General features: G+C 46.5%; 1 protein-coding gene and 1 pseudogene across 1 annotated transcript; one reads left to right on the top strand and one right to left on the bottom strand.

Moving 5' to 3' along the window:
* Positions 1–3,430: 3,430 nt before the first annotated feature.
* Positions 3,431–7,706, top strand: LOC124692079 (monosaccharide-sensing protein 2-like). Its single transcript, XM_047225379.1, has 6 exons — positions 3,431–3,637; positions 3,737–3,827; positions 4,212–4,778; positions 5,500–6,443; positions 6,648–6,835; positions 6,940–7,706. Exons 2-6 carry the CDS (start codon positions 3,749–3,751, stop codon positions 7,379–7,381), a joined length of 2,220 nt encoding a protein of 739 aa, XP_047081335.1. The 5' UTR covers positions 3,431–3,637; positions 3,737–3,748; the 3' UTR covers positions 7,382–7,706.
* A 953-nt stretch (positions 7,707–8,659) lies between these two features.
* On the bottom strand, positions 8,660–15,553 carry LOC124689973 (annotated as a pseudogene).
* Between the last annotated feature and the right edge of the window lie 367 nt (positions 15,554–15,920).

Genomic DNA, 15,920 nt, shown 5'->3' with positions numbered 1-15,920 from the left:
GCTCCGGGGACACCGGACACAACGAAAAGCGAGGCCAACCGACGCGGGCCCGACCCGTCAGCGGCACAGGGAAAATTCGTCTCACACTCCCGCCAAATCCCGCCGCTCCCGCCAAATCGCGCCTATACCGCCGCGCACAGGCCTCCCAAAACATATCCTGCCGCCGATTCATTTCTCCTATCCCGCCGATTTCTTTCTCCCTCCCGCCGTGCACCCGCCGCCGCTACCCTCTCCCCACTCCATGGCGCCGCCGACAGCCCCCAAAAAGATGGCGAAGAAAGCGGCCAAGAAGCCGCCGGGCAATGCGACGATAGGGGCGAAAGCGCCGTTCGCGAAGCCGCGGAAGGCGCCGGCTGCGAAGAAGAAGCCTGAAGGAATGACCGAAGATGAATGGCAGCAAGATTGCCTGCGCCGGAAGCTATCGACGGTGGAGCGGAAAGGACGGAGGGCGGCGGAGCTGGAGAAGAAGGCTCTGGCGGCGCGCCAGCACCAGCACATAATCGCCGCGTGTATCGCCGCCACCAACGCGAGCCCATATAGTACGAACGTGCCGGTGTACGTTCCGGGAGTCTTCTCTCCGTCGCAAGCCGCCTTCTACAACGACGGCCCCTCCGCCACTCCCGGGTGCGTGACGCCTAACTTGTCGCCGCACTACCGGGATGCGGCTGCCGCACGGCGGCTTCAACCCCAACAACCTCTACTCCCCGGCGTACGAGCAACGCGAGCCAGGACCCGGTCCGGACGGCGGCCCTTTCACCGGCCGCAGGGGTCCGCTCGAATACGACGGCGCCGGTGCTGAGGATGACGACGGGGTTGAGGAGGAGGACGACGAGGAAGAGGACGGGGTGGAGGACGACGAGGAGGACGACGATGAGGACGAAGAGGGCGGCGAGGAAGAGGACGACGAGGGTGCCGGTGACGATGATCTCGTGGAGGTAGACGCGGACGGCGTGAGGACGAAGAAGAAGAAGAAGAAGAAGGCGTCGGGCACACGAGGCCCGAAGTGGACGCCTGCGGAAGATCAATGTCTGTGCGAGTCGTGGGCGACGGTGAGCCATGACTCCATCATCGGCGCCAACCAAAAAGGCGGGAAGTATTGGGCGAGGATCAAGGCCGAGTTCGATGAGCGCAAGCTCATCAACAACGACTACCGGAAAGTGACAATGAAGAGGAGCCGAGAAGGCAATGTCGACGCGATGGGCCATCATCCGGGCGTCGGTGAACTCCTTCCATGGGTACCATCACGACTTAGAGACCGGAGGCGACGGCGGCGCCGACGTCGGCAAGCCGAGTACGACCGTTTCTTCCATAATCCGTAGCGCCCACATTGTGTTCGATGAAATGACTCTGCTTCCTTTGGTTAGTTTGATCGGGCCATGGAATTGTACGCCAAGTACTCGGAAGGTCACAAGTCTTTCGCGCCGATGCATTGCTATGGCAAGCTCAAAGGGAACGAGAAATGGCGGCCGACGCGCTTGTCGCTGTCCAAGGGGAAGGACGCCATTGATCCGGACGCGCCGCCGGCAACGTCGGCAGGGCGTCCTATCGGCAACAAGGCTGCCAAGGCCGCCTTGGCCGACGCTGCGTCGTCTGAGAAGACGCAGGCGTCGATCACGAAATGCCTCGCCGACGTCTCCTCGACCTTTATCTCCCGCGACAAGAAGGCCGACGAAAGGTGGGCGGAGCTGCTCAAGAGGCAAGAGGAGAAGCCGGAGCTCAAGAAACGCGGGGACGACATGTCCCCGCCGAGAACGTCGACGGAGGGAATGTCTCCCCGGACGCGAGCGGCGCACAACTTCTTCAAAGGCCGGATCCTCGACGACATCGAAGCCAAAATGGCGGCGGCGGACGCGGCGGCCTCGGCGGCGGCATCGGCATCGGCGGCGGCGGCAGCGCGGCGAAGAGCAGGGCCGACGCGTCTTCTCTCGCTACACCTGCGTCGGCCTCCGCGTCGGCGACGGAGCGGACGCACCATGCACGAGAACAGGCGGATCGCGACGAGGTCGTCGTGCTCGACGGGCCTGCGTCGACTCGGGACACGACGCCGTCGACCAACCCCTTCTTCTAATTTGCATGCACCACCGGTCCGTAATATGATCGCGCGCCCGGTACTTTGATCGATCGCCGCTACTCGATCGCGACGAACCGGCGGGAACGATCTCTTTTGAATGCATCTATTTGAATTTCTGATTGGGGGCGACGTTTGGGGGACGCGGCTGGGGAGCGACGTCCCCCAAACGCGGCACGAACAAAACACGTCCCCCAAACGCTCGATCCGACGCGGTTTGGGGGACGCGACTGGAGATGCTCTAAGATCTTTGATCGGGCGACGACGGCGCTGGTGCACTGTTTTCTTCTTGGAGGCGTTGCTTTTGAAGAGTCTGAATCACGTGTTGTCTTTGTGATGGATGTATTACTGTTGCCAATGCTAGGATACTATTGCGGGACCTTTATTTCTTAGTTTTTTTTTAGCTGTGTGCATCCGTAATGTTATTAGGACTTTACATTATTGCAGGCTAAGTTTAATTTGTATCTTCTAATATTAATATATTCTATTTATCGAAAAAATCAAGGACAATGTCATGAGTGTCATTCATCACATCTCAAAAAAAAGGAGCGCCATTCACCAGTTCAACCGAGACATGATTCAAAGCCAGGCTATCACCATGTTTAAGAAAACGCCATGTTTTCATGTCAAGTTTTCTATTCTACTTTTTTTCTTTTGACCACAACCGTTTCCAATGCCGTAGCAGAGCACTTGGTCTTGCAACTCAGCCGACCATGTTACTTTGTGTACTCTTCGCCCACGTCGCCACTGGTCTGGAGAGTATTCCACACCACCTCGACCCCTACCATCATCATCATTTTCTAAAAAAATCCCAGGGATCACATCGGCGATCCTTACATTTCCCCTCTGTCTAAAAAAAATCACACTAACAATATGCTGTACTATATTACAGTTGCAGGATCAATTCTGGCCGTCGAAACCCGTGGGGGCCAATTTGACAACAGTGTCGGGGCTTGACAGCTCAGTTCCTGGCGCGCCGTTTGGCGGGACGCCGGCGGGCGCTCCGGTGAACGGTGGAGGTGAAACGTGTGCATGTGTTGGCCACCGGGGCGAGAGGATCTCGCTTGTTCGCTTGCAGGAGAGGCCGGATCTCCTTCGAGCATCTCCGTCGACGATGCGCTCCTCCGGGATCTCGGGGCGTATTTCTCCGGTGGAAAATCTGGGATCTTTTCCTGGCCGCGCTGGCTGGGGAGAGCTTAGTGGCGGCCATTATTAGTAGCCAAAGAAAGATTAGTGGAGTACTTTGTTTGTTTCTTCCGTTTGTTTTAGCGTAGGCACCGCAGCTGCCGTATTCTCTGATCTCTCTCTACACATGTGGCGTCTGGGCAGCTGCTGCTTCGCCTTTTGTCCTCACTCTCGCCAGCAGCGAAGGGGAGCTGGCCTTCTTCTTCTTCTACTCCTCCCCTTTTTCTACTGCCAGCCAGGGGTGTGAGCAGGCAGATTTGAGGCTCCTCTCTCTCCCTGCCTCCTATTTGAGCCGCCCGACTCTGCTCACTCCTGATCTACCGCACCGCACCCGGGGGACGCCGCTTCTTCGGCTCTCGTCTGTCTCTCTTCTTTCCCTGCGAGGTATGCTGAGAGTTCTGCAAGATTTTCGTTTTCTTTGCCCCCCCGGTTGTGGTGGCTGGTTCTATCGATGTTGTGGGGTTAATCTTGGTTGAGGTGCAGGGATCGTTCAAGATGTCGGGCGCGGCGCTGGTCGCGATTGCGGCCTCCATCGGCAACCTGCTGCAGGGCTGGGACAATGCCACCATTGCGGGTAAATCTTCTGCTCCGTACCCAGATTTTGGTTTTTTTTTTACTGGAGATATGAAATTTGGGTTCTAGTCTTGTGAGATTCCCTGGCCACTTCAGATTAGATGGTTTCCAGTACTATTTCTGGCTCATCAAAGCAGGGGTAATTGGGCAGAACTTGGTTTCTTCTTCGGTTCTGGAATCAAACTATGTGCAAACGAAGATAATTTTCGAGTTTTTGGTTTTCGTTTGAGTAATATACTTGTTATCCTTGATCTGTGCCATTGAAGGCACATACATACAGTATGTTCAATCTTGGTTATGTGCTGTCCAGAGATTACAGTTTGCAATCCTTTGCTGTCACAGTTGGGCATACATGGTAAACATTCTCTGCTCCTTTCCTCTCCAGGTGCCGTCCTGTACATCAAGAAGGAATTCCAGCTCGAGGACAACCCCACAGTGGAAGGGCTGATCGTGGCCATGTCGCTCATCGGCGCGACCATCATCACCACGTTCTCCGGGCCCGTCTCCGACATGGTCGGCCGGCGCCCGATGATGATCCTCTCCTCGGTCCTCTACTTCCTCAGCGGCCTCATCATGCTCTGGGCGCCCAACGTGTACGTGCTGCTCCTGGCGCGCCTCATCGACGGCTTCGGCATCGGCCTCGCCGTCACCCTCGTGCCCCTCTACATCTCCGAGATCGCACCCTCGGAGATCAGGGGACGGCTCAACACGCTGCCGCAGTTCAGCGGCTCCGGAGGGATGTTCCTCTCCTACTGCATGGTGTTCGGGATGTCTCTGCTGCCGTCGCCCGACTGGAGGGTCATGCTCGGGGTGCTCTCCGTGCCTTCGCTCTTCTTCTTCGGGCTGACGGTCTTCTTTCTGCCGGAGTCGCCCAGGTGGCTTGTCAGCAAGGGCCGGATGGCGGAGGCCAAGAAGGTGTTGCAGAGGCTGCGTGGAAGGGAGGATGTCTCAGGTCTGTTGTTTTACTGAAAGCCTTCCTGTTCATTTGGTCACCAGCTGACTGATTTCTTGAAATTGGCCCCTAACATTGAATTGGCGATAGATATCTGATGTGATATTCACTACTGTACTGTTAACTGTTTCGAGTGGCAAAACAAAAATAACAATCAATGGATTACATAACATTGTTCTTTCATTATCAGAAATGCTCAAAGAGCCATAGGTTTTCAGTGCTTTTGACATTCATCTGTATTCCAAGTTTACTTTGCTACTTCATTGTGAAATTTATACACCAAAGCATTTCAAAGTATTACTAGTATACTTCAGCCTGTTTTGCGATTTCAAGTTCTAAACAGATAATTAACTTGATGAAGCTCCGATAAACTATGTCTGTTGGCTGGTAATTGGACACAAGCTAGTATGCAACTAGAGTTATCTTTCTTGCATTATTATCTACTAATTTCAGCAAGGTACTCATGCTAGTTATGATGTAACTTTAAAAGACAAGTTTTTTGGGTATTTCTGAATTTCAGAAATCATTTCTCAATATACGTTAAGCAGTTCACAAATTGTGTAGCTATAACCATTTTTTCTGAATAAGCTAAGTGTTGGCTGAGAGCCTGATCCTATGGATATTTGTTTCAACTGTCAGTTCGTTCATAATTAATTGTGCAAGTATTCATCAAAGACATCCTCAGTAAAGTTGTGTTGTCATTCCATATGAAATTGTGCAGGAGAAATGGCTCTTCTCGTTGAAGGTTTGGACGTTGGAGGAGACACCTCCATTGAAGAGTACATCATTGGACCTAACGACGGTGCTGACGATCATGTTGTTGATGGCGATAATGAGCAAATAACCCTATATGGACCTGAAGAGGGCCAATCATGGATTGCCCGACCTTCCAAAGGACCTAGCATGCTTGGAAGTGTGTTTTCCCTCGCATCCCGTCATGGCAGCATGGTGAACCAGAGTATACCCCTTATGGATCCTCTAGTCACGCTCTTTGGGAGTGTTCACGAGAACATGCCTCAAGCGGGAGGAAGCATGCGGAGCACATTGTTCCCCAACTTTGGCAGCATGCTCAGCGTGGCAGATCAGCATCCCAAAGGTGAGCACTGGGATGAGGAGAACGTTCACAGGGATGATGATGAATATGCATCTGGAGGCGACTATGAAGACAATGTCCACAGCCCGCTGCTGTCACGACAGACCACAAACACAGATGTGAAGGAGCAGGGTCAGCATGGAAGCACTTTGGGCATTAGAAGGCGAAGCATGTTGGGAGAGGGTGGGGAGGCCGTTAGCAGCACCGGTATTGGTGGGGGTTGGCAACTCGCATATAAATGGTCAGAGCGACAGGGTGAGGATGGCAAGAAGGAAGGAGGCTTCAAAAGGATCTACTTGCACCAAGAGGGAGTGCCAGACTCGAGAAGGGGCTCTGTTGTTTCACTTCCTGGTGGGGATGCCCCTGAAGGCAGTGGGTTTATACATGCTGCTGCTTTAGTAAGCCACTCGGCTCTTTATTCCAAGGATCATCTGGAAGAGCGTATGGCGGCCGGGCCAACCATGATGCATCCATCGGAGGCAGTTCCCAAGGGCGCAGTATGGAAAGATCTGTTTGAACCTGGCGTCAGGCGTGCACTAGTCGTCGGTGTTGGAATTCAGATGCTTCAACAGGTAGAGATTATACCAATGCCAGATATGCATATATAAATATTAAATTGAACTGCAAATACTGATCAACCATATTCTTCTTGAAGAACAACTCACCTCACTTTATTCTCTTTTATGTTGCCTAACAACTGATAGCTTTACATATACGACTTCAGCTATATCTTAGTGAGTGCTCACTAACACTTTTGGAGTATTTTCTTCGTATAGTTCGCTGGAATAAATGGAGTTCTGTACTACACTCCCCAAATTCTTGAGCAAGCTGGTGTGTCGGTTCTTCTTTCCAGCCTCGGCCTCAGTTCAGCATCAGCATCCATCTTGATCAGTTCTCTCACTACCTTACTCATGCTCCCTAGCATTGGTTTAGCCATGAGACTTATGGATATATCTGGAAGAAGGTAACTTTCTCTTACATCATCTCAGTTTTGTCACTTCGCAGATCAGTGAGAGCCAATTTCGCTCAAAGGAACACCAGTGTCATTAACTGTTTCCCTTTCTGCAGGTTTCTGCTACTCGGCACAATTCCAATCTTGATAGCATCTCTAATTGTCCTGGTTGTGTCCAACGTTATCAACTTGAGCACAGTGCCCCATGCAGTGCTCTCCACAGTCAGCGTCATCGTCTATTTCTGCTGCTTCGTCATGGGCTTCGGTCCAATCCCCAACATCCTGTGTGCGGAGATTTTCCCCACCAGGGTCCGCGGCCTCTGCATCGCCATCTGTGCTCTGACATTCTGGATATGTGATATCATTGTTACCTACAGCCTTCCAGTGATGCTGAATGCTATCGGACTGGCGGGTGTCTTCGGTATATATGCAGCTGTTTGCTGCATTTCATTCGTGTTCGTCTACCTCAAGGTCCCAGAGACAAAGGGCATGCCCCTCGAGGTCATCACCGAGTTCTTTGCAGTTGGGGCAAGGCAAGCACAGGCCAACATTTCCTGATCCAGTACGGAGCCTTGCTTTCATTTTGTACACCGTGAACTGCAAAATAGACGGGTCCTCATGAGGATCGAAAAACCTGATAGGGGGTTGTAAGCAAAGAGGAAAGGAGATATCTGTCAGTGCTCCCTAAGCAACACAAAGAGTTCATCACCAGGAACGGGAAGCTACAAAGTAGGGAAAGCGCACCCCATTTGTCAGCACATCTTTCTTGTTAGTATTGTAATTTCCTCATTAGTTGATGGTAGGGATATTCAACTTGCTAATCTGATTCTGAATCACTATGCTCCTGCTCTAAATAAAGAGAAGTCATGTTTTTTTGTGTCAATTTGTTTTGTTCAATGTATTGCTATGTTTTTGGTAAATGAAGTATTCTTTCTTAATCTCTCTTAGTTCAGAAAGAAGCGGTTGCTTGCTGCTAGTTAGCCATAATTTTTGAAGTCGTGAAAGATTGGTCTTGACTCTTGACACTTGATACATTTGTTGCATGGATGCTTATAATGGTAAAGTAAATTAAATACAATACTAAAGTTACAAATATGTCTCCGATGTAAAGCTGGCATACAGGTATGATTCAGAGAATTAGGTGTACATTTGCTATATAAGGATTTTACTGGATACACTTTTATTCTGTTGCAACTTGAAGGACCAAAAATGGCTTGCTACCATGGATATAATACGTCCATATTTGATAGTACATAGTTCATTGCCTCGCTACAGTTAGTTCTACCATATGGTAAATACCATATGGTAAGCTAATCCACATCGAAGATTAAAAAACCACAAGAATACAACAGCAAAAGTTCCAGCTTAAATTAAATTAACATGGCTGCAACAGCTTAATTTGAAGTATCAACATTCACGAATGAATTGTTCAAGAAAAATATTACATCCTTCTGAAAAAAAGGTGACCAGCCTACATTTACTTTGTAACTTTCTGAACTTGGATATTATAAAGTGAACGCATCGGCATGATCCATCAGATCTTTAGATCAACAGAAGGAAACACAACTAGGGCAAAAGTACAACATTCACTGATACAAGACAAACCTGCGTGAGAATGTTTTATGGTTTTCCTTATGTCTAAGGTTTTCCTACTGTATCATCATCTTGTGAATAGAACACACGAGATTCAGAGCACTAACTATTTTTCTCCATCTCTAATTTCTAACTCAAATGTACATAGTTACACCAAAGCTAGACACTCATACACTCTAGAACTTCTAATGAGATATTTAAGGTAACTGGGAAATGGTTTAACCAAATGGTAAGAAACTTGATCTATGGTCCTCGCTTTGCAGTACCAGTAACTCTCGCCGGTGGAGTTGCTTGGGTGGTACTTCTTCGTGTGCCTGTTGGCGCTGCAAGAACAATAGGAAAAAGGGATGTCAAAATAATGTAATAGCACATTCCTTGCAGAAAAATGTTCGCCACAGAATATCGAGAATGCGGATATAATCTAGGGATTTGAATAGCCTTCAGTGTTTATAATCGATAGCCATAGTGAATTATTTACAGAAAAGTATCATTGTCATACTCGGTTCTATCTCCCGAACATTATTTTGTCAACCTGGGCATTTTAAGAAAATTAACTTGTAATCCAAATGCACACTTAGACGTATCTTACCTGAGGGTTTAGGAACAGGAGGATCCCTTGGTTTAGGCCGCAAGCCTGATGCTTTTGGGACTGTCAACTTCTGAACACGAGATACCGCTTTTGTCCTACACCAAGAAAAAAATAGGGTACAAGTCATTGACAACTGGTACGACCATGGCAAAAGTTCCACTCAACGGAAAATCTGTTAAAATGTCAAATAAATGAAACTATTATCTGAGACTAAGGAGAACTGGAAATACGCACAACCGCACTTTCGCAGGGCTAGACGTTTTGTCTTGCCCTTGGTCCAACACGCTGCTTACTGAACAGTCAGTTTCTGCACCGGTAGAATTGCCTCCATCAGATGCATCACTTAACCTTCCGTCAGAGTCAATATCACCAAGACCAGAAGCCTCAGGTTCAATGGAGAGCGTGGACCCAGCTTCAGATTGCCTGTCACTAATGTCAGAGAAGTTATCAAGATCAGAAGCTGCTCCGCTGCCAACACTTGAGACCTTTGCTAGTGATGTCATGCCCGGAGAAGAGGTAGAATGCTTCAATAGGGAACCAGCTTGTCTGTTGGACTTCAGTGAGCTAGTATTGAGTAGTTGCAGCTGTTCGATTTCATCATCCTTCTTCGAAATAGTATCTTGGAGCATTGAAAGCTGCAAGTCGAAACATTGATGTCAACAACTGTAACTACATTTCATTGTGAAAAAAATCTTGTACCACAGGGCATACTGTTTTGGACTATGACACCCCAGTATGGCATCCTTATTTTATTTGCACACCTCATATTAAGATCATTAGATAGTTATATGCTAATAGGTAGTAATATCAGTCTGTGTTCATCGCTTTGGTGGACTTAATACTGTGTATCCGAGTATGTTACCTGATCCATCAATTCTCTGACATCTTTGCCTTCTTTTCCCTCCTTATTGGTCCTCGCAACACCTAGTTCCACCCCAGACACTCGCTCCGCAAATTTAAGAGTACTTAAGGTCTCTGTATAAGATGTAACATCTGGGTTAACCTGCACAAACATTAGAGTCTTTGCATGCCCACCTGCATATGAAAACTTTCACTTCATGAATCTATATACAATATGTAATGATGTAATAATACAAATTAGTTCTGCAGTGAAGAGGAATACCCAGTGAAGTTTGCAAGACTTGTGTAAGCTTGCTATTTCGGTATGGTACATGGGCATTCTTCTGTGATAAAGAAAATATAACATCCCCAAGAGCAGCAAGAGATTTGTTGATGTGTTGTGCTTCTTTGAGCCTGTCTCCTGTAACCGCAGAGCGGTCCACCCTCTCACTTCCAGCAAGATCCACAAGGTGTAGAGCGCCACGTAAAGTGTTCCCAGTTTTTAGATCCTGGCCTCGGACATGAATGGTCACAACACTGCAAGATTACCTGTTAATAAGGAGGTTTATTCCCACAGAAAAGAGAAGTGACACAATTAACTTACCTGTGAGATCTGCTGCTTCTCTCGTTTAAAGCTGTTGCACTCATGGCTCTATTGCCGTGCCCAGTTTGCATTAGCTCAATAACATGAGAAGTTGAGTGTACAGGACACATCGTTGCGTCAGGAACAGCTATTCCGTTGGGCTGGATGGTATTCTGAATCCCTATTGTGTGCACAAGTTAAGAAAAATGGGGATGTTTCGGTCTGCAAAAAAGCAAATGATTGAATTCCTACAAGCCTCGTGAATACTGGGCACTCACTGTTGTACCCAACTAAAGTTGCTACATTTTGTATAGGCTTAGTCCAAACACTTGCTAATAATATTACCGGAGGAATCTAGAATGCATGAAACCATGGTTAAGTTGTTAGAACTTGGGGAAAGCACACACAAACTAGTATACTCATGTAAAGTTGCAATATTCAATAAACTCCCATTCCAACTAATTTATTCCTAATAATAATAATACCAGAGACATTCAAAATGCATAAAACATTGGCCAACTTAGAACATGCAGAAAACACACACAAATGCTATCCAGTGGAAGCCTACAGTTATGCAATTTTGGACACAAATAGGATATTTCTTCTGCACACCACCAGCACCAAGGAGATCACGAATTTGCTCATTGTAGATCTCAATCATTTGAACACTAAGTTCATACGTGATAGTATCTTGTCGGTCATGGGAGATATTGAAAAGGTCATTTAGTGCTCTATAATTGACGCCCCATTCCTTCTCAGTTGCCTTTTCAGGACCCATCTAAAAATCAAAAGATACAAGGTATTATAAACATCGTTGACTGTAGAGAAATATCATTTGTTCTCCCATGGAAACAGAAATGAAATGCCAAAATTTTCGTTCTGAGAGCTTCATACCATAGTGTATGTTTTCCCTGATCCAGTTTGACCATATGCGAAAATGCAAACATTGTAGCCATCAAGAACTGATCTAATTAGAGGCTGAATGTCCTTGAAGACCATATCTGTTGAGGAAATATGGAGATATGAAACTCAATTTATGCTATAAAACAATATATAAATGCATTGTTACATCAACGGAACTCAAAGAAGGTAAGTTGCATAGATTTCATTGCTATGAGTACCTTGTGTAGTGGTAGGGCCAAAAACTTTGTTAAATGTGAAATTTTTGCTCCCTTCCTTCGGTTTTGTAGGGTTTGATAAAACAAGTTCACCATTTTCGCCAATATATTCAACTGAACTGGATTTCTCATCTTCCCCAGGTTGAAACGGTCTTATCCGACATAAAACTCTGATATTTCCTGCTCATTAATACTATGTTAAGCTAATAATACTTTTAGCTATACTACCTGAGGTTAATATAGATAACCAAGCAAAATGAACTGATGATTGTAGTACATAATTGGCACCTTTAAGTTCCTGAATCTCATTGAATAACTTCCTGTTTTCTGCAAGAGCTGCATGGTATTTTTCTGCAGCATTGGTTACCACCTTAAGGTCTTGTCCTATTAAAAAAGTATAATGTTACTTGCGATTTATTGATGAAAATTTGGTACAGTAAAAAAAGATCCATAACTACTCACAGGGTTCATTCTTACCAAGGCCAGCTAGTTCTTCAAGCCATGTTTTTTGACAATTCAGAATATCATGCCTAACTGAAACAGAACATAGCCTCAAATCCTGATAAAACAGAACACTATTGGCGTAACTGCAAAATTTAGTAACCCCGCAAGGAAAATAAGAGAAGGGATTAATTTGACTAATACCTGAACGTTTTGTATTTGCAAACCCACAAATTGGTTGACCACTATTCCTTTCTGCTCCCAGAACTGGATTCTAGATTTCAATACTTCCTCATGTTCTCTTCTTTTCTTGATAGAATCCTCTAACATGAGCTCTACTTCTTTTATCCTCTGTTCCAACTCCTCCTTTAGTTGGGAAGCTCTGGCCTCTAATTGCTGTCTATCTGTCTCGTGTAACCTTTTTGCTGCTTCAAGCTCCTCTCTGAGTTGAAGAATTAAACTAGCATTGTCTTCCTTATTGGCAAGAAGCTTAACTACATCTTTCTCCTTAGATTCTAACAATTTTCTGGCTTCTTCCTTATCTGCAAGAAGCCTAACTACATCCTTCTCCTTGGATTCTAACAGTTTGCAGGCTTCCTCATATGATGATTGTAATGCTTTCATTTCCATGTTAACTTTCAAAATTATGTTGTTACCGTCCTCTTTTTCCTTCATCAACTTAAGAATTTTGTCATTCTCCTTAGTTGACATGTCTTGCCTTAGTTGCAAAATTATACCGGCACTGTCTTCCTTGTCTGCAAGAAGCTTAACAATATCTTTATTCTTAGATTCTAACAACTTGCAGTTCTCCTCATGTAATGATCTTAATGCTTCTAATTCCAGCTTAAGTTTCATAATTGAATTGTTAGAATCCTCACTTTCCTTCATCAACCTAATTATGTCACTCTTCTCCTTAGTTGATGTATGTGCATCTTCATCGCTTAGTTGCTTCATGTTTTCAACTGTGCCTTTCTTCAAGTCAACCTTATCTCCCTTCTCCTTCATTAACATGAACATGTTTTCTTTCTCCTTCATTAATAGAATTATATCTTCCTTCTCTTTCAGCAACTTAATCATCTCTTCCTTCTCCTGTGTCAACGTAACCACATTAGTGCTCTTCTCTGCAATCAGCCTATCGATACCAATATTTGTTGTTTGTTTTTTGTCCTTAATACCACCATCTTCTAACTTTGCCGTATCTTCTTTCTCTATTGATCTAACTATATCTTCCTTGTCCTTCATCAGCCTAACCATCTCTTCCTTCTCCTTTGTCAATCGAACTATAGTATCATCCTTCTCCTTAAGTAATCTATCTTTTCCCTCATCTGTTATTCTTTGTGTTTCTTGAACCATGACTTTTTTTAAGTCAACCATATCTTCCTTCGCCATTAACAAACTGACCATATCTTCCTTCTCCTTCAGTAACCTAACCACTTCTTGCTTCTCCTTTTTCAATCTAACTATACTATCATCCTTCTCCTTAAGTAACCTATCTTTTCTTTCATCTGCTATTAGTTGTCTTTCTTCAACCTTCACATTTTTCAAGTCAATAATATCTTCCTTCTCCTTCAATAGTCTAACCATATCTTCCTTCTCCTTCAACAACCTAACCATATCTTCCTTCTCCTTCAGCAACCTAGCCATATCTTCCTTTTCTTTCATCAACCTAACCACCTCTTCCTGGCATTTCATCAGCCTAGCCATATCTTCCTCTGGTAGTTGCTTATCTTTCTCCATCTGCATGATAAGAGTGGGCTTTCATAAAGAAAGCTACCAGGTGCATGAATTCTCATTATTTATAGATTGAACAAGAAATTCAATCATCCTTGTTATAGTTTTAAGCTTTGGTGTAGAAAGAAAAAATGGAGTTCTGCAATTATTTTCAGTGTGGAAATTATTTGCAATTTAATGGAGACGAGAGGAACTCTAAAACATATCCCGAGCAAGCAAACAATTTACTTGAAGTGTACAAAAATCCTGGCAAAAGCACTCAAAGAAGGTGCTAGAATTTACATGTGTTTGCCCGCTTGCCCCACCTGCTAGTGCCTCTAGCACTCTTATCCTTGACTGATACTTCTCTTCGCGAGCTTTAATCAGGTTATTTTGCTGCACACAAGTAAGAGATCACACGGGACTATTCAATCCAGAATAAAAATGAAATATTCAATACAGAATAAGTATGAACAGCTACTTACTTACATTTCGTATATGCCCAGCCTGAGAAGACATACGTCGTTCAATTTCAACTATGACCTTCCTCAGCAAGCAAGCAATGCGCTACAATGAAATATTTGCACTCATTTACACAAGGAAAGATGGTATCCGTAACAAACCTCTTAAATATGGAAACAACAAACTAACTATATTGCTTTTCCGAGAGGCCTACATAAGGTATCTGTCCATTCTTCCTCTCGATGCTCTCGTCAACGATGCTGTTCACGACTCCGAGAAGTGACTGAGTGGGTGCATTCTGCAAAATGTGTTGGTTTGTCGAACACGACAGACATCTCAAGTCAGCGCCAGAGAATAACATAAATTTTCACTTTATTTTAGTTTCAATGGGAACTGGTTATCCATCTCATTTGAAGTGCAGTTTGCAGCATTGTACTTACGTCCAAGCTGGAGGATTTCATCAAGTCTGAAACTTTGCAGCCGGGAAGATCAGCATATCCCCCTTGTTTCATCTGAAATACTCCTGACGGAGAATACAGGTCGGCCCCTAATGAAGGACTGGACGGTTCTGAATAGACAGATGACAAAGGAGGTTTCAGCTGGCAAGTCAAGTTATTCCCAACCTTATTAGCTTATTTCCTGTCATTTATCATAATTTTACAATATCACAATGAAACAAGGACAAATACAGGACAACTTGTCACCTGACATAATTGGACTGGTGAGCACTCTTTGCAGCTTGGCCTCCATGTGCCTTCTGCTTCCTTCGCTATCGCTTCTGGTGAGGAAACTAAAGCCACGTTCATCGCCGATGCGTGACCCGAACCGATCCCTGAGGGCGAGAATGCAGTCCACAACAGCTGTCATTTGGCCCTTGATGGATGGACCGACACCAATGTCAGATAAGGAGGAAAATTCAGTGGTGTGGCGGCGCAAGGCCCGAAAAGAACCTGCCTACATTGAGTTAGTTAGCAATAAGGCAACCCACCCTCTCGAGGTCGAAGGCGCTGAAGGTGGGCACACCCATCCGCTCGACGGCGGCGCGGAACCTGCCTACATTGTCCGTGGAGGCGTCGTCCAGCAGGGCGCCGGGGCAGATCTTCCTGAGGAGCGCGCAGAGCAGCCTGCCGCCGGAGAGCGCGGCGTGCAGGTCGTTGTCGGAGGCGTCCGACGGTGTCGGGAGGGGCACGTCCGGGAACGCTCCGCGCAGCCACCCGACGGCGTCCGCCCGCCGCCTCGCTGCGCCGTAACCATCCCAAGAATCAGTCGATCAGCCAATCGATGGAGACGAATCGGCGGAAAAAAGCAAGACGCGGCAACCAAGAACCAAGAAGATCAATCGGGGAAGTGATTTTACCTGGGTCTGAAGCGGCATTGGGGGTGCGGATGGACATGGAAAGGGAGGCGAAACGGAGGTGCGGGGACGGGCATGCGGTGGGTGTAATCCGCCCAGCATGGAGGGGACGGCGAGGAGAGGAGAGGGGCGATGATGAGGTGAGGATGGGAGGGAAAGGAGCGCGCGAGATGCATGGAGGCGGTGGTCTCGTGCTATTTTTAGGCGGTGGCTGGCGGGGATGGAGAGGGGAGGTGGACTGGCTAGACTGTGAGACGCGCGACGGGAGGAAGGAGACGACGAGTCGAGTCTGGCTCTGCTAGCTTCTCTCCGGGCCGGAACTAGGCCAGGAGACGGTCCAGCCCAATAGCCCATCAACTGTTTAGAGTATAGCCTCCAGTATACTTCATCCTGGGCCTATAATTATC

The sequence above is a fragment of the Lolium rigidum genome, chromosome 2 (genome assembly GCF_022539505.1).
Source record: "Lolium rigidum isolate FL_2022 chromosome 2, APGP_CSIRO_Lrig_0.1, whole genome shotgun sequence".
Lineage (NCBI taxonomy): Eukaryota > Viridiplantae > Streptophyta > Magnoliopsida > Poales > Poaceae > Lolium > Lolium rigidum.
This window is presented reverse-complemented; position numbering and strand designations above follow the sequence as displayed.